At 39.2% G+C, this 25,159-nt stretch overlaps 1 protein-coding gene across 2 annotated transcripts in view; it reads right to left on the reverse strand.

The window, feature by feature from the left end:
• Positions 1 to 418: 418 nt before the first annotated feature.
• slc24a4b (solute carrier family 24 member 4b) overlaps positions 419 to 25,159 on the reverse strand; it is a 30,230-nt gene continuing 5,489 nt past the window's right edge. The window contains exons 2-17 of one of the 2 annotated variants that reach the window (XM_085372125.1): positions 24,118 to 24,225; positions 14,445 to 14,521; positions 12,497 to 12,571; positions 12,328 to 12,412; positions 12,125 to 12,228; positions 11,822 to 11,896; positions 11,715 to 11,740; positions 10,845 to 10,898; positions 9,200 to 9,291; positions 5,694 to 5,863; positions 5,325 to 5,466; positions 4,225 to 4,391; positions 3,227 to 3,341; positions 1,592 to 1,704; positions 1,411 to 1,476; positions 419 to 568 (exon numbers count right to left, since the gene is read on the reverse strand). In XM_085372125.1, the coding sequence (XP_085228251.1) occupies positions 419 to 568; positions 1,411 to 1,476; positions 1,592 to 1,704; positions 3,227 to 3,341; positions 4,225 to 4,391; positions 5,325 to 5,466; positions 5,694 to 5,863; positions 9,200 to 9,291; positions 10,845 to 10,898; positions 11,715 to 11,740; positions 11,822 to 11,896; positions 12,125 to 12,228; positions 12,328 to 12,412; positions 12,497 to 12,571; positions 14,445 to 14,521; positions 24,118 to 24,225 (1,619 nt within the window). Of the gene's footprint in view, positions 569 to 1,410; positions 1,477 to 1,591; positions 1,705 to 3,226; positions 3,342 to 4,224; positions 4,392 to 5,324; positions 5,467 to 5,693; positions 5,864 to 9,142; positions 9,292 to 10,844; positions 10,899 to 11,714; positions 11,741 to 11,821; positions 11,897 to 12,124; positions 12,229 to 12,327; positions 12,413 to 12,496; positions 12,572 to 14,444; positions 14,522 to 24,117; positions 24,226 to 25,159 lie in introns of both variants that reach the window. The other variant, XM_085372124.1, reaches the window with a different exon arrangement.

A 25,159-nucleotide genomic window follows, 5' to 3' on the forward strand; every position in this document is an offset into this window, starting at 1 on the left:
ATGGTGTGTGAATCTCTACAACGTGAACATTGAAAACACACCAACAATTAACAGGGGCACTTATGATTTCTGAAGGTCCCCAACATCTAAAGGCATGCTAGATGGGTAGAAAGATAGCAGGCGCACAGAGGAACTAAATACTTTACTGCAGTAACAGGCAATGCCCCAAATAACGGGCATTAAGGACCGGCACTGTGTGACAAGGAGACAAATTTGAGACGTACAACGGCATCCATTCTTACAGCTTACTGCCTCGTAAGTAAATTAGATTCATATTTGGGACAAGAGGATTACAAAGAAGAGAGTGCAAAGGAGGAGGAGAACAGTCTGCTGATAGGTCCGTGTTATTGTAGAAAAGAAAATTGAGGGTTGCTATGGGAGCCTTGAGGTTTTGGTATTCGAGGCATGCTGCTGTGCTCTACTCTTCCATACACATGGGAAGGTTGACAAAAGTGAAGACGTTGTATTCTATCATGATAGAGAAGCAGAGGAAAACGGCATACAGGACGAGGACGTACACGCCCAGCTTTAAATCCAGCCGCCACTTGTTGAAGTGGATCCCCAGCACCTGTGTACACACACACACACACACACACACACACACAAAACATCAAAAGGCTCGTTACTGAATCCTGAGCATGAGAAAAAGAATTTCAAAATCAGTTTCTCTACCAGATAAAATGAAAACGAAATTTCTCATTTATGTAGCAGCATTATCTGTTTAAACAAAACCAATTAAGCAAGTTTCACCAACAGAAAGTTGTATTTTTTTGCTGGCACTACAGTAAAGAAACAATCTACACCGTCTACACCTGATCAGTGTTTAAAGCTCACCATTAAGCAAATAGATCTCTAGTTTCCACTCTTTCCTTTGTTTACTCACTGCAACGATTTCCACTCATGATTATGTATTTGTTTACATGTGCATGCTGACGATTACTAACATAAAATGTGCTAAAGTGGAAAAAGACACACACGCACCAACAGCCAGAACTCTGCTGTGCACAAGTGATACTGCTACAGAAAATCTATATGGAGGGGGACCACGCACACATTTTGTAATAACTACAGTTTGTAGAAGTAATATTTGTTTACCACTTACTGTGTGGGGACTCATGTATATTTGATGTCACACTGTGAAATTTATGAATGTGTCTGACTGGAGCTCAGAATTTTCAAAGGATATCAAATTTCAAATTATTGCCAAATGCAGCACAAGGTTATCACATTGTAGAATTCTAAATATTGAATGAACCAATTATCACAGAACAGAGACAACACTAACCGAAGTGCGATCTTAATTCTGTAATATTACTTCAGTTTTATTTAAAACATGTACAGCAATTAACTAGATCATCTTTCTACAAGAGAGCAACGTGTGAACACAACATGTAAGCATTTTATTCTCACCGTGAGGGCCACAGAGCCCAGGAGAAGCACCACTGAGTAAAGCAGCCCCTGACTGTTAATCATCACCTGAAACACAAAGAAGACTCATGTGCACGATTCACCTGGATTTTGGTGGTTTCATCCATTTAATAGAACAGAAACGATCAAGTACAAACTCTTGTAGAGCAAACTAGCCTCTCACCACTGATCCATAGTTAACGCACATGGTCTGCATCGCCCAGGGAACCCCAAGTCCCACTAGAATATCAAAGACATTACTGCCAATGGTATTGGACACTGCCATGTCTCCCAAACCTGCAAGAAAAGAGACCAAACAAAGTTGTTTAAAAACTTAAGTTTTCTCTTCTAGACTTTTGGGTAAAATAAAAATGCTTCACTTCCAACAATTCTGCTGTTCTGTAGCTTCTGGTATTCACAAGGGCCCTAACCTTATTCAGCAGTGACGCATGCCTGCAGAGTAACATCTATAAACAGCGCTGTACTATTTCCTCTTGTTTCTGTGATCTTGAGTACTTCTCCACTTGGAAAAAAAAAAAACCTTAGTTGTCTTTTATGTACATAGACACAAAAGACAACTGACAGCTTTGAACATATACTGCACTAGTTCCTATATCTAGCTATTTACCAAAAAAAAAAAAAAAAGCAGTATTTCCAGCTTTGCATTTCTAAATTCACGCCTGTATACATGCAACACATACAGCTTCCATCTGTGGGTTTCATACAATTCTACATGTAAATAGATTACATCCTTTTTAAAAGAAAGGGGGGACATATTAAGCATCAATGTAAAAACTAAATGTTAAAGATGTTATATTTACAAAAGTGTCAATTCTATATCTGAGCAGCATGTTTTTTTTAAAAAGTTGAGAAGGGTAACAGCACTGGAAAAGTTGCTCACGGGGTTGTGCGTTTGAGGAAACCCCAAAATAAATCAGAGGCAGGACTGGGCCCTTAAGTGCAGATGGGGATGGATTCATCATTGTGACCGAATGCAAGGGCAAATATTTCAATTTAACAATGACATTTCACAACAACAAAAAATGCAAAGAATTTAGAGCTTTCTTCAAACCCAATTAAAAAAAAACAAAAAAACAAAAACAACTTATTGACAATCCAGGAACCCTGATGCTTTCTCTGAGAGGTGAGATGAGGTCATGTAGCACAGTGGTTTTGATGCATGTTGCTAGCAAATGCTTATTCAAATTTTCTTGTATGTTCAATATACTGTCATGGTAAAAAGTCCTCTTTAGGTCTTAAAATTAGGTAAAAGCAACCAACATAATGCACAGTCATTTTTAACAAAAACACAAATGAAGAAGCAGAATTTGGAAAAACTTCACAAGTCTTTGCAGCATTGCTTCGGTTCATTGAGGTTTCCAGGCATTCATAGATAAACAGCATTTCAATGAGGCTGATGTCTAGACAGTCATTTTTGTAGATTTGTGATCACTTTGTTACATAATTCACTGTACACTGTTCCACAGATTGCCTCATATTCAACTCTACAATCATTTGGGCACCTTGTAGTAATCAAGTTTAACATATACTGCTCTGTATACCAGAGGACTGTTCTACAAAGCAATTTCAAAAAATACTCAGGCAATCTTTCCATTATCCTCATAGCCAAACTTGGGGTAAGTTAATCAAGATAAGTTATCAGGGTTTTCACTGTGCATTCACATGAGAGGGGTGGCACTGGCAACATCAATTATGGTTAAGTGTAATGCAGGCAGAGCAGCTGCTTTTAGGATTGGAAAAGAGCCCTTATATGAATAAACTTGAGCCCATTTAAAAACCACAGAAGAGGTGAAAATACCTTGCCGAGCCACGATGAGACTAGCTATGCAGTCTGGGACGCTGGTTCCTGCCGCCAAGAAAGTAATGCCCATGATAACATCAGGAATTCCCAAAGTGTAGCCGATTATGGTCACCTGAAAGTATACGTGGGAGGCAGTGCTCAACAAATGGCAACACAAAGCAAGACAAAAGATAAATGTCAAAAAATATGTTGAACCTTAGTATGAATCTTCAGTCCGTTCAACATTGTTAGGAATGATTTCAGTTGACTATGCTGTTGCTTATATGGTAGCTAGACACATGGCAAGAACAGTTAATATAACCAGTAGTGTTTGCTTAACTTTTAGCCTTTGTAAAATATATACATAAAAAATATCAGCTCCCCAAATGAAATCGGAGCATCATCTTGTATCTATGTTCCTTGGATTGCAAGTGTTAGATTGCTGCTGACCAAGCTAGCAAGAAGCCATTCAAAGCTAGCATGTAAGGGTAGTCCAAGACATTTTTAGGTTAAAATACAATTTAAAACGCCTCTATTCTCATAGCATAGTTGTGTTGTATTAAAAAGGGGTGACAGCAGTCTTATCCAAATGGAAACCTTTCGAATTTATGGATTGCAGGCTACTAAAAGCCTCAGCTTAAAACAGGACTTTAAAAAAAGTAAACTCTAAGTAACCCTATTTGCTTTTGTAGCTGCCTTCATGGTTGCAATTTATGCTGCTGTGATTCATCATATTTAATTTGGACTGGATTTGGAGAATGTTTTGGGCTTCCACTCTCCACCATTTCACCCCATAATGGGGGCTTAAATTTCTTTGCGTTTTATTTTCCCACAGCAATAGAAATTCCACTTTCAATTCATAAAACACAGTTTACACCAATTTTCACTTTTCTGCTTTCATATTTAACAGTTTGGTTTTTTTAATCAAATAATTACTTCAGCAGCAGTCAAGCAAAATTAAAATGTTTCACTTTGTGCTTTGCAAATGATCTTTGGCATACAAATATTACACTCACCATCCAGACCATAAAGTAGGAGAAGACTGCAATCCAGACAGTAGACAGGATGAAAGAGAGCATGAAGTATTTCTCCCAGCGAGGCTTGGCACAGTTTGGGACCGTAAAGAACAGCAGCAGGAGCAGAGGCCACGAGATCAGCCACTTAAACTTACTGCCTATACCCCCTGCAGTGAAACAACAGCAAGAGATCAAAATTGTCAATTTATTTTGGCCAGGCTTCATTTATAAAAAATGAAAAATAATTATTAGCTTTAGCATCACATGCCAACAAAAACAAATCCATTCCGTTTAATGTTTTTTCCTGGCCTTTTTTCAAATGTTTACACCTTTCGGTGAATTCGGTCATTTTTTGCTTTGACCTTCAAATTATTTGTGGTATACTTAGAAATACACATCACTTACAGCATTATATGAAGACTGTTACACGTACAGCCTAAACAGTCTGCAACTGCGAATTATTCAGCTTAAGGTCACACTGAAAATGACTGTCAAAACTGTAGCTCCATTTGTATTCAGTTCCTCTTTGGTTTTACTAGTGAACATAAACATGTTGCCTCATCTGTCATTTACCACAAACACAGAGCATCAAGCTTCATTTCTTTTTTAAATGAAGCTCTCATACTGACAGAGCACTCCATTTTGAGGAAAAAGATTTCAGTGTGCCTTAAAGCACCAAAACCTTTACTCTTCCATGTCATTTATAATCTAACAAGATGCAACACCAATTCCACCCACTTAGATTCGTCCGTTTCATGATAAATCAGGATAATCAGATTCAGTCTTTTCACATGAGCAGACACTGACTGATAAAAGGGCAGCCCTGCTTAGAGATGTCAAAGAGGATAATCATTAGTTGGTATACAAGAACCTACTGCCCAATTTAAGCAAGGACATCAATAACTGCCGAAGCAGAAATAAATTCTTGAGCAGACTGAGCAGCGCCATCCAACTAAGTATTCCTCTAAGCACCAACAGCACCTCTAGTTTTTAAAAATCTATACCTACAGGAGGCTGCATAGCAAGTTTTGAAATATGACTGGCATGTCTGTGTGTCCCCAATTACACGCGTTCATCAAAGAAATACATCAAGCACGTACTTGGAATATGAAAAGGTGAGATGGTGTCATTTTCCACCACCTCGCTGGGTTTGTCCTCTGGCACGTTTCCATTCTCGATTTCAACCTTCCCGTCGATCACTTGTGTCTCCACACCATTGGCAGCTTGCACCAACTTCTGGCGCTTTCAAAAGAAACAAACTAAGTCAAAGAGCACATGAGCGAACGTGCTACTACTTCTGCTTTTAAAATTGATTTTGTTCCTCTAGTTGTACAATAAAATTATGTAAGTGTATGATGACATAAAACCCTTCAGGCCTTCTTAGAAACACAAAGCTGAAAATAGTTCCCACCTTTAACCTGTAAAAGGCAGCTAAATCTAGTTACTGGAGCACCAACGGCCAGCTGTACCTCTGTAATGATGAGGCGACTGGCCATGCGCAGGCGGGTCTTGGGTCCAAAATGGCTGGTCACCATGACACGGAGGCCAGCCTCTGGGAACCTGAACTTTGAAGGGCTTGCATTCATGATCTCATCCACCATCACCACAGAGCCGCGGCTGTAAGCTTTGCTAGGCTTGACTAAAGGGGTAGAAGCACACATTACAGCAATAAATACAAGACAAACCAATAATGGCCCAAACCATTACAGCATATTAAAAAAAATAAAAATAAAAATAAAAACAAAAAAAAACATCTGCTATATAAATTTGTAGTCTCGAGACTTCCAAGCCAAAATAAAGCATTACTGAGAGCTAAGCTGCCATTTAATTAGTGTCAAACAGAGCTGCACTAGACCATATTATTATTCTACCACTCCCCAATCAGTGTGAAGGCAGTTAGATGTCAAATATATCAAGTAAAACCATCCCAAGATGAGGAATACCTTGCATCTACAAATCTGGATGCCTTCCTTTTCGAAAAATCCATCATTTCTTTCAAGCCATCTTTTTCTGTTGGTGCCTTTATGTCACCTGCTCTCTCAGTGACAGGGTAAGTGCTTCTCTGAATCCAATTGTAAGGTAACATTGTTGGTTTGGAGCACCAGGATGCCAATCTTAGCACATACAGTTCAGTTCAATTCGCTTCAAATGGGTAGACTGTAAGAAAATGCCAAATTTGATATTTCTCAGACAATTCAACTCAACTTTTTAGATTATCCAATCATATTTAAGTGGATTTACAGAGATGAAAGTTTTATATAAAATTGTATACAAAATTCTCCAATGTGAAACTACAATAAAGCTATATAGAAACTGATCTCAAGTTGGTGATTTACTGACGCCTCAGTCAGACACGTCTAGAGACCAGTTGGTGCCCTCCTGGCTACCCCCGTTTGCCATGGTAACAAAATGTGTACTCCAAGGCAAACTACCTAGCAAAAGAAAAATAAGAATTTGTGTTTTTGAGAGTTGAATTTTTTTATTTTTTTATTTTTTTTAACTTGTTTCGATTCAGATTCTTGCATCACCACTTAGGAATGATGAATCCTATCAGCATTCCTCTTTCCTACATTAGTTTTTGCACATTATGATATTTCTTGGAGATATAAATGGATGGAAAAAATGTAAAACTATCACTAAGAATGTGTGTGGCGCATGCTAGAAAAGCAAGGGCCCATTACAAACGCTTCTCCATAAATGCTCGTAGTACAAAAATATGAATTTTTTGCCTTTCCTGGACTTCAATCTCAAAGTTACTTGGTAGAAGAGGAATGCTTGTGGAGAAAAGGAGATGTTCAAAAACCCTTTGATTCCCAAGTGTTTCGTGCTTCTGGAATATTGACAGGAGAGTTTTACACAGCAACTGGGTTGGTTAAAATAAGTGTGCAGTTCATATGATTTCTGGATACTGAACTTCAAATAGCTCTCCCATATTGTCTTGTAAAATAAATTTTTTTTAAATATTTAAAACTAGCAACCAAGACTGATTTCAAAGGGTGCATCTTTGAACATGTAACCGCAGGAACCTTTGACTCAACTCTAGCTGTAATTTGGCCGACACGTTAAACAGTCCGCTTCAGACTTCAACTCGGCCTGCTTTATTGGCACCCAGCAAATCCACATTTGGTCTTTGCATGTAATTAGTACTAAGATTCAGTGTGTGGGGAATTAAAAGTTCTACAGTCCACTTATTAGTTTTACTCAGCCTTAATTTGACTTATTATACATGCAAGAATGCACATAAATTAAATATGTAAACAGAGCTGGCATAAACATTTCCTCTTGTGAAATTCATTACCACTTCAGGAGCGAGTGGGTCTACACCCCAGAGATCAGCAGAAGAAAAGTAGTATGCAAGCAGAAAGAACTGGCACACAGCAGCACAACACTGTTGACAACAAGCAAGAAAAAGTTTAGTAAGGCTAAACAGACAGGCATGTTAGCACTAATGCAGCCAAAGTAGGAAAGGTTAGGTCTCTCAGAAGGGTTACATGTCTAATTAAAAACCTTTGAGAGTTCAAAAAGAAGGAAGAAGTAGAGGACTGTGGCTATAAAGTACTGTAACATGACACCAATGGTATTATTTAAAAGACTAATTTTTCTCCCAGAATAACCTTGAGACCTAAAACATGTTGTGTGACATTAAACTAATCTGAAAAGATTTTTTTGAACTTTATTATGTTGTTGCCCTTTTAAAACTTCATTTTGTGCCTGTTAAAAAGCTACACTTGGTTATCACCCAAAGGAGAACTGAGAAAATGAGTTTTGGAGGGGGGTTTTGGACATGACAAATCGTCTCTTGTGAAGTTTGCTTGTTGTGCTTCTGAAGAATTATTAAAAGAAATAGTTGACATTTTGTGAAATGTCTTTTTGATTCCACTCATGTTTATATGCCAAATAAACTCACCACCCACTGGTGTACACCTTGCTAGTCAGAGTTGCTTCCGTTTTTTGACCGCATATCCTTGATATGAATCTTCATTCCGCCGCATCCCAAAGGGACTGAGATCTGGTGACCGTGGAAGCCATTTGAGTACAGTGAACACATGTTCAAGAGAGCAGTTCGAGATGGCGTGAGTTTTGTGACATGGTGCAGTATCCTGATGTAAGCAGTCACCAGGAGATGGGTACATTGTTCATAAGGGGATGGACATTGTCAGCTACACTACTGAAGCAGGCTGTGACATTTAACATTCTTCTGCAAACCCTGGTTTTAATGAGCGGTTATTTGAGTTGCAGTTCCCTTTCTATCAGCTCAAAGCAGTCTGGCGATTCTCAGACTTCTGACACCCAAAAAGCATTTTTAAAATCACAGAACTGTAGCTCACTGGATATTTCCTTTTCCAGTCTCTGTAAAACCAATGTGGGGAAAATCCTTTCTTCACCATTCTGATGCTCGTTTGGTCGTCTTGACCGCATGTACACGCATAAACGCATCAATTTGCTGTTATGTGACTGTGATTAAATATTTGCATTAACAAGCAGCTGAACAGGCGTTAATAATGAAGTGGAAGGTGAGTGAATGTAGGTACAGCTGGGATAGCCTACTGTTTTACAAGAACAAAGAGGGCAGATGGCTATGTGACCACTGGCTAGCAGTTTTAGTTTGTAGGCTATAGCTTCACATTCTTATGAGTGGTATTGATCTTCTCATCCAACCACCAAGTTGTAAATGAGTTCATTTCACAACATGTTTAACTACTGTTCTGGGCATATTTTTAAAAGAACAAAGCAGAAGCTGAAGCATTTCAGGTTAGTTAGCCAAAAGGAAGCAAAGATCAAAGCCACAGCCCTTTTATAACAGGAGGAAATACCCACAGTCTTCCATAGGATTAACCACGTTGTTGCCTTTTCAACATACAGTCTCTCATTTAGCAGAGACTAGTCATGGGTATGCAGCCTGTCTGATTAACCTTACCTGGAAGTAAAGGCGATGACGGGTCGTCATCCCAAACATAGCCATAACTAGTATTACCGTCCTCCATCTCACTGCTGGCTGCCGCGTTGCCATTTGCCACATTTTTGTTTGACTTTCCCATGAAAAACTTCTGCATGCTGGAGTTGAATCTAGTAAAAAGATTAAACATAATACATGAATCAAAGATAGTGCAGGAGAGAAAAAAAAGTCACAAGATTGATCTGCAAATGGGTTTATCAGCTTTAGATGAAAGGCACCAATTTGTTTGAAATATAGCACGTATTAATAATCCTCTTATTTCTCCTATACAATTTACAACTCAGGTGGCTCACTTTCTAATAAATATCAGCACATTACATTATACATAATGAGCTGCTCTGCATTGGCGTAAGAGAGAAAGAAAATATCCCCAGAAGGCATTAACAAGCTTTTCAGCCTCAGACTCTCAGCAGGACCATTTGAGTGCCATTACATAAAAATGGATCAAAAAAACAACACCGCTGCCTTTGAACATAATTTGCGTAGAGGTTACACTGGCAGCATTACAAGAGCTACTCTAGCCCCTCGGCACCTTTGGAAACATTAAAAATTAAAATTGTTTGTGATTATAGGCTGCAGTTTGCAAGAGAAGATCCAAGGGTATCATTTTTGTTTTTCAATTTTTAAATTGTGTTTTCTGTGTTGCCTTTTTCCCTCTCAAATGAACTCTGAGGACAGAATGGGAATAAAAGACTACCTGAGGACATCAATAAAAAGCCCTTCTAGTTAAACACGACGTGTTCGGGGCAAGACATTTTCTCAAACATTCAACAGGTAAAAAGAGGCTTTGTGCATATAATTACAAGCTCATGCACATACTTGATATGTGTAATATACCATAGTGCATAACTACTGAATAACTTTTAAACATAATCTTAGCTTTCAAGGACAAATGACTAATTACATCTAATTTAACAAATCCTTATAAATGTTAAAGTATTTATAGTGATTTATTATTCTTACATTTTATGCACCTAACTTCTCCATGCTGTCATTTAGCAGCATGTGTGCAGCTTGCTTGTGAAAAATCACAGCCGTGCACTACAAGGTCACCTCAGTGCACAGACTGTGCTATATAAAACCCACTTTATTCCATTTCAACTGGAATAACATGACAGCATATCCTAGAGTAAGCACTTCTTTCCTCCAAATGAGAAAGAAAAGGAGTGATCTGGTTAAGCCTGTGCTCTTAGCCACTGCAGAGGGGGGGAGAGATTAAACTCTTATGGCAGCGAGAGAGCAGACTGCTGCTGAGTGTAACACAGATTACCAGCTGGACAGAGAAAGCAGCAGAGGACAACCTGGTTGGCATTATTCACTTTGGTCTGGAAAGACAAAAATTGAGTGCAATGAACTCCAAAATCTGAAATGCCTATGATTCCTTTCCTTTTCTCAAGACAGCATCCTATAAATAAAGCTAAAATTTAGACACATTAACACTGTTAATTGTAATTTGAGCAAGTTTTCCTCCACAAAGCTCCCGTGTTGAATGAGCTTGTAACACTAGTCAGACAATACGAGTAGCTGGAAATCCGCTGCTCATTTGTGCACGCACGGTTGGTTATGCAGGTTGTTAGTGCATAAGAGCGTGAAGCAGAATGTGTTATCATGATTCCAGCCTGATTCAACAAAAGCAGCTGTAAGAAGAATTTGCAAGACTCACTTCATGACGAGGATGTATCCTGCATACATGAGCACCAGCACCAAACTCTCCCACCTGATGGAGAGACAGGATGAGGAATAAAATTAAAATGGCTCGACTTGTATATAAGAAGTTAAATAGGAATTCAGTAGGCTATACGTTTTAGCTTATAAAGCTTCGAGGTATTACATGACTGTAATACAGCGGCCCCTCCCACTTGCTTTTCAAACCTGCCCTATGAGGGGAAGCTAATCAAAAGAAAGATGTCTTAAAGAAAAGCAAATAATGGGTGTACTGAGGAGCTACACCAGGGACGTCAAACTCATTTTACAGCATCACACATACAGCGCACTTTGATCCCTAGACCAGTAAAAATCCCATCAAGTTTAGATGCACATTGAATCCCAGCGATATTTCAAAATAAGGAATAGAAATGCAATTTCAACATGATAAAGACATGCTGCTCTATTTTGATGACTTTAATCGTAAGAAATAAATGTGTAAAATTATGGGGGGGGTGAATGCAATAACAGCAATAAGACAGTATGAAGCAGAAATTTTTTCTTAATTCACAAAAAAAAAAAAAGGTGTAATATGAAAGACTGTGGGTGAGGTTTTCATGAGTAAGACAACAGGAAAATCTATGAAAATACAATTAAAAGTCCAAACTGTACGCTCTCCTTCACATTTACCAGTAGGCCGGACTGGAGTGGGACGATTCCGGCCCCTGGGCCTCATGTTTGACATCCTTTGTCTACACCAACCACCAATGTATAACAGCAAAGGATTGTTGCAAACTGAATCAAGCAAAGCTGTCCTAACTGAAAAGAACTGAAAAGTTGGAAAACTTTAAACAACCTCACTATAAATATGGTTAAATGCACAGCTTACCAAACTATCTTCTCATCATAGATGAACTGAAAAATAAAAAGAAATTATTTTTTGATTACAGCACAGTCATGGCAAGTACTCATTAATAAACACATGCAATAACTTACTGCAATCAGAGCCACAACAGACAGGATGTAATAGAAGGAATCCCTGAAAACAGCCCACCAGGTCAGCATCACCACCTAAGAATTCACAGAAAGTATCTCTTGAGTTACAGTTAACATATTTGCAGAACACTTTCTGATTACACCTGCAGTTTAGTTCTCCACTTTCACTAAAACCAGTTCTAAGAAAACTGAAGCAGATTGCTTCATTTCCCCTCAAATGCGACACATGTGATGCTCTGCAGTCTATAAATAAACAGAACGATACAGTCACAGCAGTAAGTCACTCCTCTCTCTCGCACACACCTGTCCAGCAAAGATCCCGCAGACACCAATGATGCATAGGATGTTGAAGACCGCTGAGCCAACGATGGTCCCCACCCCCACATCACCGTGGGTGATGAAGACACCTGCACACAAGGAGGCAGCCAGTCAGAATTAGTGGTGACACCGACCATCTGGGAACGTCTGAGTGGGTGCACATACTGCTTGTATGTATGCATGAGTACCGATGACAGATGCAAAAAGCTCTGGTGCAGAACTGCCAGCTGCCATGAAGGTGGCTCCTGCGACATCTTCACTTAGATCTAGTTTCTGCAGGAATTAAGCAAAGATGATTGGTTTTACATACACCGTAAAAGTGTAACTTGGGAAGAGAGGATGACAACCACCACGTACCTCACAGATCTTCTCCAGTGATGTCACAAAGTATTCATCACATGTTATAGCAAGCGCCAGAAACATGTAAAGAGCCTGGAGATGGGGGGGGGGGAAAAAGTTACATTTGTAGAATTTTTATGTGACAAGGGGCAAGGATATAGTAAATAAAGTGTGCATGGGCTTAATGGATATATCCTTAAATCTGCAGAAATTAGCTAAGTTAATAAAGCACCAGTTGCTAAAAAACAGCTGAAGGGGAATCCGCTTTAAATTTTAATATCAAATCAGTTTTAGGAAAAAAAATATAAATATTCCCCACCACCATTCCTAACAGGCGGCTGGACAATGTATAAATTATAGATCATGTGTGACATCATCAGGGCCTGGCAGCTCTGACAGGCATGCTCTGCTCTATGCTATCCACAGGGGGCAGTGCAGGACTGCAGTGTGAGCAGACTCTCCACACATTTACTTCTCAGCAGTAAAGTCAGAATAGACATTATTAGTTAAATTTAAATGTGTAAATTGAAGCTCAGGAAAATTAAAGAGGTTATGAGTGTATTGTCTTGACTGCAACTCAAATCAGTTTTGAAATATCACTTTTAATCAAATATGCTCAGACATTGAGAAATCCAGCAGTGATAATGACAGAAGCAATAAGACAGTATGAGCTGCTCTCCATATCTAAAATATCCCAATTCTTTGTACTAAGGAAAGCTTAAGCAGGAAGCCCAGTTTCAAAGCAGCCCTCCATCATTATTTCTTTAAATCCAAATACAAAAAAAAAAAAAAAAAAAGTTCAAAAGACACCCTAATCAGAGCATAGTCCTCTTATTAAATGTAAAAAAATAAATAAATAAAAACCCACTTCAGAATTCCTGTGACCCAAATTTTAAATTTCACTTCACAGACTCCAGTCCTGGGTGTGTGCATTCACAAGTGCATAATAACAAGCAACTCTTAAACTGTCTTTATGCAAAGTCAGAGACATCATGACTCACTGAAGGCAAAACTTTTTAATATGGAATAATAAATAAAATACATTAAAACGCACATGCATTCTTACGAATGATGCCAATGTTAAAGCTTGGACCAAAAATACAGCACTGGCATATTTATGAAGCTTTCCATGCACACTCCTGAGCAGGGACACTTTTATGACATACAGAACCATAAAATGAAATGACTGCTCCAGAATCTTACTGTGTGCATTCGACACATTCAAAAGACAGTTTGACATATTAAAAGGCTGACCTATTAATGTAAATTGCCTTTTAGATTGTTTACCAAATTATAAACCCTAACAGGAAACAATCTTATTACAATTGGACACAATTCAAGGGTACTTTGCAACTTTTGCAAGATAATCCAACTGCAAGGATTGTTCAGATCTTTCACTGTTTAACTTTAAAAAAAAAAAAATGTTATATTTGACTAAAGTGTCCTTCTATGTCACATTTTGGATTATCATCAGTTTTTGCAACCATTGTTTGCAGTTTAAGTATTTGTTATTTTTCTGCTTCCACCAACTGTACAAATAGTAAAGCGACACTGGAAAAATACATTTAAAAGAACATAGCACTGATTTGACATTATAGTAGAGCAAAAATGTGACGTGTTTTACACTTTAAAAAAAAAAGTTTATCATGTTATTCCCTTATCCCCTTTGTTCTGAGTATATATATATTAAACTATTTCTGAGTTTGAATTTAAAGATATTTGCAGAGAAATGGGTGCATACTTATTTTAAATAACATGCACTTGAGCTAAAGAAAAGCACCTCTGATCAGTTTAAAATCTGGCAAATCAAACAAGCCACCATAATCTCCCTCTTAACTTTCAGGCTTAGAAAGCTGAAAACAGTAGTCGGCTATGTGAAAAGCCTCCAAATCTTCCTACAACCAAATGAGTCACCGACTGGAGACTTGTCATGCAGGTGCAGATTCTTTTAAAAAAGTAGTCTTACCGCCGCAATGTGCAGCAGAATGGCTCCACTCTTCCGTTCATCGTTGGTGAAAAAGTCGTCGGGGAACTCGTGTATTGCTGAGAAAAGAAGAAATGTCACAATCACCACACATCAGCAGCTTGACTGCGAAGTACACATCACTGTCCCATCTTCAAGATGGCTCACACTACACTACGACCACGTTATTCTTTTTCTTCCTTCCCTTTCCCCTTGGCTACCTAATATCGAAATGTGTCTTCCATGTTTAAAACTGGGCAGCTTTCAAGACTTTGTGCAAATGAAATAGTTTCTGATCACCAGCATCCCAGAACAGCTTTAAGGAACAGGAATAGCTCAGGCAAAGGAATAGTTCAGGCACAGGAATAGTTCAAAACACCTTCAATATCACATCACTAAGGAACCAATTATTTCATACCTACTCAAGGGGGGTGGTCTCAATCATCACGTCCTCTTATGATGTGAAAAGCTCGGGCTATGATAAGAGGCTGAAGTCATACAGAATTAAAGCAAGCAGGCAGAAAACACTCCCATGCTGAGGACTCGTCATTCATCATCCAGAACTCCAGCTGGCCCACAGTGTGATCACGATACGAGCATAAGGCTCAGATAGGGGAGCACGGCCACTCCACGGTGCACCTGGCTGAAAACAGAAGCTAGCCATCTCCCTGACAAGAACAGCATCTGTGGGGGGGAACGGCCTCTGTCCGACCCATCCCTGCTGGACCTGAGCTGCAGGTTCACATCTCAGCTTGCAACAAGCCTGCTGTATTCCAAGTGTAATACTTACAAAACTAGAGCATTCCCTAAACTCTGTATACTGCAGGTGGGAGGCTAGACTGAGTTGGAGCAGTGTTTGGAGTAGATGCTAACACATTGATGTAGAGAAAGGGTAATATTTACATATTTTTATCCTATTAAGTTGAATACATTAGCAAGCTAAATACTTAATTCAGTAATTAGCACAGTACAGGTGAGACTGACAGCGGCACTGTATGGAGCAGTGTTTGGAGTAGATGCTAACACATTGATGTAGAGAAAGGATAAAAATATGTAAATATTACCCTATTAAGTTGAATACATTAGCAAGCTAAATACTTAATTCAGTAATTAGCACAGTACAGGTGAGACTGACAGCGGCACTGTATGACAAAGCCACCGAAATTGATCTTGAGAAGGAACTTAACAGACATTAAGTGTTATTTAAGGGACATCAATGCTGTTGAAAACAGGGTTTTGCCCCATTCATGGTTCTCTGCCAGTGCTGTGAGCACATTTTGTTTGTGAGGGACAGCCAGTCAGAAGAGGGCTGGGCTAAAGGCTCATTAAGAGGAAAGAATGGGAAATCTTGAACTGTGAATCAAGCTAAGCTACTCCAGTAGAGTCCAGGGATTTAAGAAAAAAAAAAAAAAAAAAAAAGGAATTGGAAAGTAGTGTGATATAGGCCAACATTAAAACAAGTAAATGTACAAAATTTTTGAAGCGATTATTTTGTAACAGTTGATACATTTCACTGTGCAAGTGAACACCAGTGAAACTAGGGAGTGTATGAGAACATGGAGGCCATCATTTGGATCCTTTGAATTTTTTTGCTGTGAAATTCAGTCAATCTGCATAAAAGTGGTGCTTCAACTTACAGACCATCCCTACATCCCTAGAATTGGGAAAACACCTGATTGGGTTACTGCAGTGCAGTAATCATTGCTCTATCCTTCAGTAATCCAAATAAACAGGTATTGTTAAAATAAAACACTACAATCCAAGCCTGCAGAACAATGCCGTGTAGAGCAGAAAATAAGGACAAAATTCGGGCCCCTGTCACATATGGAGTCGTGAAGTGGAACAGTGCTCACCTGAGACTTGTCAATGCATCTGTCCCAATCTCACAGACATCTTTTTGCAATGATATTTTATTGTGTGCACATGTGACTGAGTTAGCATTTGAAACCGTGCACAGGGAAAATCAAATGCTGTGCAGGATGCAGTCCAAGACCTCTTAATCAACTGCGTGCTTCCTTCTTTTCATTTAATTACATCACATGACTGGTAATGTTGGTTCATTATGCATCGGTGTGTCGTACAATAGCTCCCTTTAGTTGCAAAATGAAAAAAAAGAGGCATGGCCCAAATAAATTACTTTCAAATTAATCAAACCTCGATTTGTAGATTTTGAAATTTGGATAAATGCACCCGATTAGATTAGTATATATGATAATAAAAAACTGATTAACCTAGAGTGTAATATAGACTAACATGATGTATAATGAAAAGCCTAAGGTGGCATTGAAATCCAACAGTGGCATTGACTATGTCAGGAAGCTTTAGCTCATTTCATTTCTGACAGCTTTATATGGCATATGAAGTGCACCGGAAAACTGGCTGCCTCGAGTAAAGGTGCAATCAATTACAGGATTTGTCAGCTGTGCCTTAGAGGTGATTGAAAACAAACTTATGCCTTATGGCTACAAACATCATTCTAGCTGTTGAAGGTTACCCATTAAGCTTCTGAAAAGCATGGAAAGGTGTGAATTTCCCAGTCCTTCCATGTTCAGTTGAAACAGTCAATAATTAAGTAGTTATTTGGTGACACTGTGTCCTAAATATGAAATCAGCTCTGGCACGGAGAGCGTTTACAAAAATTAAAAATAAAAATGGAGGTGTCTAAAAGGGTGCTGGCACAGTGACCGCAGAGATGACAGGTAGGCAGGGGTCACCTCTCAGTCCCTGTAAACATATGAGCAGACAGTGTCTGCAGGGTTCGTCTGCATCTCCTCACAGCAGAGGTCAAACAGGATGCAAACATGCTTCCGTAGCCAGTTCCCATATAAGGCCAGAACAGGATGTCCATACAAGAGTGGGACAATGCACACACTGCTTTAGTGATCCTTCTCAAATGAGGTCCAAAAATAGAATGATAAATATGTACCACAGCTAAAGAAAGTGGGGGTTTTTTTGTTTGTTTTTAAATACATGTATACAGAAAATGAGGAAGCAGCTTGGGGTGATGGATTACTAAAGTGTACCGCAAATATAGAATGTTTACCTCCAGATCAAATTTTATGACTTTAATCAAAGAATCAGTCGATGTTTGCAGCTTACAGCTTCACCGTTTAACTATTTTAATTATTCTTGATTTACTTCACTTCATCCATTTAAAGCAAAAAAAAAAAAAAAAAAAAAAAATCAGTTCTGTGCTTTGGGCCAGGGTAACTTATCTTTTTTTTAAATGAATGTAGTCACAAGGTTATCATCTTCCAGAAATTTGGCCATTTTTAGCTGCAGATATATAAATGTTATTCTATGGAAAATGTAGGTTGATTTGTGATTAGTTGCTCATAAACAATATAAGTACTGATTGCCTTGTGTCAAACAAGGCACTCAGCAGTCTGCTGCTTTCTGACTGTAACAAAATTTTATGTTTACATTGTATATCTAATATAGACCCAGCTGACTTCACATTGTTGAAGAAAATACTCAAGCAGCTGGAGGTCGTCAGCAACCTGCAGCAGACAACTGAACCCAGCATCACCAGTTCTCTCAGTCATGTCTTTAGCACCATCCTGCAGCACAGCATGAAGAGTTTTTTGTTTGTTTGTTTTTTGGAAATGCACCACATCTGAAGCCATCAAACAGACCTGATGAGGCATAGCAGCATGCAAACCTCCAAACAGCTCTGCATGTGGTCCCACGTGAGACACTGGGCAAGCACTGCTGGTCTAAACATCAGCTGAGGACAGAAATGCTCTTCAACAAGCTGCTCATATGCCTTCTTAAAAAAAAAAAAAAAAAAAATTGATGCTGCTGTGTTGGTATGGGGTCTAATGTGGCTGACAGCAAGGAAATTCATACTTTGATTCCAGTGCTCTGAGAACTGCTAGCCTTCGAGAGCAATCTCCTTCGTAAGTGCTGTTGTCTTTTTTTCCTTTTTCTTTTTTTTTTTTTTAAATATAAACGCAGAATGGATCATCGCTGTACATTTTCTCTCAATTCCCCAGTGTTTGCTGCAAAGCTGATGTTGGTTTAAGGAACCATTTTTCACTCCTGCACAGAGCATAGACGGCTGGCTGCATCACATTTGTCATCTTTGCCTAGCCTAACATACATTACCAAACTGCTCACTCAGTGTACAACTAATGAGGTTAACATTACGTTGCCCTAAAGTGGCATCGGTGTATTTGCACATGAGCAGGTCAGCGCATCTCTAAACATAATGTTCAGCCCTCCTCTCGACCCTCAAAATTTCAGTACAGCCCTGCTTTTATTCAAACAAGTTTAACCTTGGTTGCATTGTGAACCAGATAAATCCAAGACTATGGTTTATTCACAGTCTACAGTTTCAAGACGTGCAATATAGCAAACCTCCCCTTCATAGAATCTCAGTTTTTTTGATGCACTAAAGCCAGAATGTGGTAGAAACTCATGCATTTCTGCAATTACTATTCCATAATCTGGTAATATTCCAGATATCATGGTGCTGTTACATAACACAGCTCAGTATTGGGTGCCTTCTGTTGTCCCAGAGAGATGATTGACAGGATAGTGCAGAGAGCAGGCCAGTTTTCACCCAACACTTCTGGACACAAAAACACCCTATTACAGATGCAAGACTGACAAGGAGCCCTGCAAAGGTCTGTTTTATAATCCTATCAATAGCCCTACTTCTGAAAAACAAAAGGCTATTAAATGCGATACAACCGAATTAAAATCTGACGCGTGCAAAATGTTTTGGCAGAGTGCCTGGTGAGACCTGTCACTGCTCGCGTACTGACCCACGGACCAGCCAGGTCATTAGCTGACTACAACTGACACGAGAGCGCAGAAGTCAAGAGACTCTTCAGAGGAGAGTGATTTCTCTGGGCCATTATTAACCCATTAGATAATTAGCTTGCTCCAGCAGACATGACTCAGCTGACAGCTCAGTCCTGTAAACATGACAACAACATCACGGGGACGACCTATGGGAGAAATCTCCAGGTCACACAGCAACAATAAGTTATCAAAATTGAAGCTGCTTGTTTGTCCAGAACACACATGCCCCGATTATCCTTGTTAGGTTAGTATCTTCTCAGGCTGAACCACCACATGTTGAAGCACTCTCACTCTCGTTTGTGTGAGAGCTTGACACATGCAATTTTCACCCGCATGAGCATACTCGCATACCTATTACACTTCTGCTTTAAACATGAATTGCCCCGAGCCTTTAATAATCAAATTGTTGGTGCAGCAGATTCACAGAGTCCTGCTTTGACAACTTAAAGGGGACACCGATATAGAACACATGCATTTAGTTGGGAAAATGCATTTAGTTGGAGGGGGAGGTCAGATGTGTTTGAATTGCACGGTACTAAAGACTGCTCTGTGCAGGTGCTCGTGCCTCTCCTCTGCGTTGCGTTATTTGCTGGCAAACGAGAACCAAAGTGAGGTCAGTTTCCATTATGCACAGTGGCATAATCCCCACTTGTGTAATTCCCTTTTAAAAAGCCTCCTTCTGGTGTTTCCCAGGAGTTGACGAACCAGCAATCCAACATGGACGGGCCTTTACTCACTGGCAGCTTCACCCATCATGCTCCCGCCAAATTTCCTGCCTCTAAATTGTTGTGCCAGCAGGAGAACTCAGATTCTTCTCACTAGCAAACATTTACACTAAAAGGGAAGGCTGCAGCTTTTACACGGTGACGCTGCTACTTCTTAGCAATATAGATTCAGTCACAGCTCCCCCTCACCAACCCCTGCTTTTCATCCCTAGCGTGAAACATGTGCGGCCAGTGTCTGTGAGCAGATTAGTACCATATCTAAAATAACTATAATCCAACCCATTTTGAACCTTTTTCTTTGTTGTTCACTTCCACTTTTGTGCTGCCATCTGCTTCAACCAGGACAATCACGCCACTCAAGAGGGAGTTCTCAATAAAGGGCATTAGTAGCATGTTTATTAAAGCCAAATTATTACTCCTAGAGAACATTAGCTATGCTTTTCTGCTCCCTCTCCCATTTTGTGCGCTCTAAAGTTGGCATAAGCACTCGGAAACGGGATACAGATGAGTGTATAACCCAATTCTTTTTCTCCCACCACCAAGTCAACCGTAAGCCATTTTTCAGGCAACGCATTACTGATCACGTTTCTTATAACAGCCTGAAAGAGCTCATAAAACATTTAAATCCTGAAATAAACCAGTCATTCATTTCTTCATATGTGGGTGAGAAATAGGAGTGCATTTGTTTCATTTGTCATGGGACAGCTACAGGAAATACTCAAGATCTGCATGTGATAGCTGGAAGATTATTCACATGTTGTTTCAGAAACTGAGTCATTTGGTTCTTTGTGGCTTGGAAGGATGCTTTCTAATCAAGAATGGACCCAGAAAGCAGTTTGGACAGCACCTTGTATTTGCCTGGAGTTATTACTGAACGCCTAATAAAACAAGCACTTGTGCTGCCTTAGCAGCACTTGGGACAATCAAAAACAGCATTAGCACCCTGTGAAGCACAGTGATCACAGAATTAATGAGGAAAAGGCAAAGACCAAAAATGGCAGAGAGAGAGAGTAATCCAAGCAGCCCACCAACAGACATTTAAGTGAACAGAGTATCATCTGTTCCACAATATCAGCATAAAGCAGAAGCCTCTAGAAATAATAATAAAAGTACCAGTCCTGGCTCCAGTACAAGCACTGGTCCACTGCTGGAGGAGCAGCCCTGGAAAACACATCTGCGAGGAATAGGCAGAAATGCAAAGATCTGACACAAACACATGCTTCCCTTATTGGGAGACTGGTATAAGGCTATTATTTAAGAGCGATTCCTCACTAAGAAGGCACTATGGAAACTCAACCTGACAAGTGCAACAAAACAAAAGGGTTATTCAATTTTAGTCAAATTACAAAATAGGACTTTTTTTTTCCCCCCCAGCATTCGTTATTTGAAGAGGCCATTTTAAATTCCATTATCAAGCCATTTTTAAAGGTACATACCTGTCGAAACCACAATTTTAATGGTAGGGGATTTATATTTGCTTTAGCCTTTAACATGAAAAAGGCACCCTGAATGGTTGCACAGATTTTAAAGCTTGGATATGGAGGGGGGGAAAGAATTGCAGTATGAGATGTTACAATGTTTGTGTTTAATTAAATTAACATTACTGACCTGAAATTTTGCACAAATCCTATTAAGGCGTTAAAAACCTGAGATTGTCAGGTAAGACGCTTGTGATGGAGTAATGTGGACTGATCCAAGTTAACTGTTGTCAATCCCCCCCCCCCCCAAAAAAAAAAAAAATTACCCCATTTGCTTGTATTTCTCCATTTTTTAGCCATGTTTGTACTGAATGTATACTATATAGTATATATAGCATGCATAGTGAAAAGTGGGTGACCCTTTTAGAATCATCTATACGAGCGCAGGTTTCTCTTAAAGTTTGAGAGTTCATGTCAACATTAAATAATTATCACACTAGTTACAGTGAAAATTGGATAATGAATGTGAAACTCAACAAAACCTAATTGGAGTCATAAGGGAGGAAACCTGGACTGTAATCAGTGAGACAAGACTTCAAGTGTGGGTTAGAGCTACACTGACAGACATTTGAGCTTGCTTACAAAAAGCTTATGTTCTGTTCAAGACAAATTATATGCATCAAGTTGGAATGAGTTACAAAGGAATCCCAAGAGTCTTGATACTCATCAGGACACGAAACACTGTCTATAAATGGAGAGTTTAGTAGGAAGAAATTAATGGAGTTTGTCGCCACCTCCGAGCTTGCAGTCATCCATACAAATGTCATAGTGCAAGGTTGCATGGGCACCACAGAGCATCTTGACTCATGTGGAACAGGGTTGAACTGCTCGGGATGAGCTTGCAGCCTAAGAACCTTCTGAAATTTGATGCCAGAGTGCACCAAATGCTCAGCTTTGTGTAAAGTCTGTCCGTGCTACAGTTAGGACCACACTGCCCACAACATTGGAGCAACCTGTCAGCCAGGGTGGTCTGAAGTTTAGCAGCTATGACAGGATTATTCATGAGACAAAGACTCAAGAACAAAGAGTCATATGATCAGCTTACTCTAACGAGGCAGAACACTGGTGGGAAAATAGGGAGGACTCCAGCCGATGAGAAATGTGTGGAATGTCAAATCCAGTCAGGTGCCTCCAGTGTGGAAGTCATTGGAAAAACAAAAAGGCAAAAGAAAGGCTTCCAACATTATTTAGCACTTTTAACCACAGCGAACTGTCTGGTATTGTGACTGGTGCAAAAACGTTTGTTTACATCTAAAAATTGCAGGTTGCAACACTAATGATTTGGATAATCTCTGAGGGATCTGCCTGCTGTGACCGGTAATGAAGTAATAGCCTGTTAGCTCTGACTGGATCACTTGTGATGCAGTAGAGTAAAGAGCATACATCACACTTTAAATTACTTCCAAATTGTCTATGCCCTAGTGTCACAACTTCTGTGCAACAAATACACAAAACAAAGACAAAAGCCAGTATGTAGCAAAGCAATTACTTTTAAGGCTTTAAAATCCAACCACAACCACTGCATTTCCAGACATTTGAGAGTTTAGTAACGGAAAGCACAGCTAGTCCCCAAATCCTGCCCAGCCAGTTAATCACAGCTCCGTAAGTGTATATATGCAACAAATGGCCAAAATGGACCAAACCTGTGCAACCCTGGCAGTCTTTGATGGCTCCCCTCTTCCCACTGACTCATTCAGAATCACAGAGCGCTCATGTGAGTCAGTGTTTGGGAAGAGCAAACTAGTCAGGACTGAGGCAATTCAAATGACATGGAAATAAATAAACAAATGCACCATTTCGTGACATTGCCATCACTGTTTATGTACCGTTTAAAAATCAATAACTTTGTGGTAAAAAACAGTAAATCTTTTTGCAGCACAATGCAGATCTCAGCAGAGAGTCAGCATATACTCCAGTGTATCTAAAGAGAGTGCTGCTTCCTTTAAGTACACCTAGGATGATGTAAGCTAATCAATACCCGACGCTGTTAATAGCCCTTTTGTTGCTTATTACTGTGCAAGTGATCTAAACAGCATCCGAATACAAACCCAGCAGAGATGTGAATTAAAAGCAGAAAATCAGCTGAGAAATACCACAACTCCCAGATGTCTTCATGCTAATCTATTGATATATTAGGTGCTGTAAAGCCCATTTACTACATCTTCTGAGCTGCAACAGAACTATCAGCCTCAAGGATGTAAATGTTTAGTTCAACAGAATTAATTTGCAGTTCCACCGTTTGAATAAAGACTCGCTTGTCAAGATCTCACTGTGTTCATAAATGAAGCCAAACAATATAACTGGCAAAAGAAAAAAGTGTTATCTTGTTATTAGGTGATAAATTCACTGTTCATAATTGCAACATGAGATCCAACAGTTGGCCATTTACACATCCAGCAGATCTGGCGTAACATTATGATTCAGATGTAGTTGCGTTTATCTCTGAGGAAACTATAAGGCTCCTCATCTGCTAAATGTTCATCCATGTCATCAAGTAGTTTAGTTAGCATTTGTGCCAGAGAAGCAAAATCTTCCAGGACATTCTGTTCTCAAAGAACATCCTGCTTTGACTGAGGATCATGAAAACATTGCTGTCAATATATTAAAAGGAAAAAAAATTACAATGGATTGTTAAGGAGAAACATTAATTCCAAGATGGTGTACCTGGCGCTGAACAGTTCTTCTCCTCAGTTTCATTTTCTGGTACTGAAGCCATTAGCCGTCTCCCCCAGATTTCATGGTCGGGATGTCCCTCCACAATCATCCCATGGCCTGAAACAGTATTGAAACAGCTTTGATTATCACATATTAACATAATAGTAATAATAAATACTAATAACAACTTTTTATTTAAATCCTCTTTTGATCAAGACCTTAAAAGTCCATTATATATACATACATACACACACACACACACACACACACACACACACTTCAAAAATGCAACAAAACCCAACATGGCTGCTATTACACAAAGTATGAGCAATGACCAAAAATACCCATGTTCTGAATTATGTGCAATTTCCCGAAAGAAGGTTGCTTTTCTTTAATCCTTTAAAAGTTTTTATTCATGTATAAATGACATGTTTATCCAGCAGCAACCGCCGCAGGAGGAATAACGCATCAAAATGTAGCTGTGCCATTATATTTTGGAGGGGGGGAAAGAGTGTAATTTTTCATTAAACTGCTCTTAAGCCTCTAATGAGAACAGGAGGGGGAAGAAAGAAAGAAAAAAAAATAGCAGTCACAAATCTATTATGTAAAAATCATAACAACAAGCTTAGCAGTGCTTTAAAATTGCAGCTTTCATAAAATGGTGAAGTGAGAAAGTGGTAACTGACGACATGATGATTTAGTAGTTCTACTGTTACACGATTATGAGCAGATTACTAAAAATACCACAAGGAGTAATGTCTACATTCATTCATACCGGTCGTTTGTCAACAGACCTACTCTTTTAGAGTAATAGATCACACAATGACTGGGACAGGGTCTGTACAGCAGCAGATTCACATGATCTCCATGACCAAAGTCTAATTACTGATCTTTATGACACTGAGCAAGTAATGTTTAAGATAAAGGAGAGAACATAGTGTTTTAAGCTTTAAACAAACTGCATGTGTACTAAGCCCCCCTAACTCTTTTAACCAGAAGTCCACAAAGTGCTAAAAATAACACCAATTAACAGATTTACAGATAATTACTC

Source organism: Diplotaxodon limnothrissa, linkage group LG15, assembly GCF_057381915.1.
Source record: "Diplotaxodon limnothrissa isolate DT_005_m linkage group LG15, D_limnothrissa_male_GT1.1, whole genome shotgun sequence".
Taxonomy (NCBI): Eukaryota; Metazoa; Chordata; class Actinopteri; order Cichliformes; family Cichlidae; genus Diplotaxodon; species Diplotaxodon limnothrissa.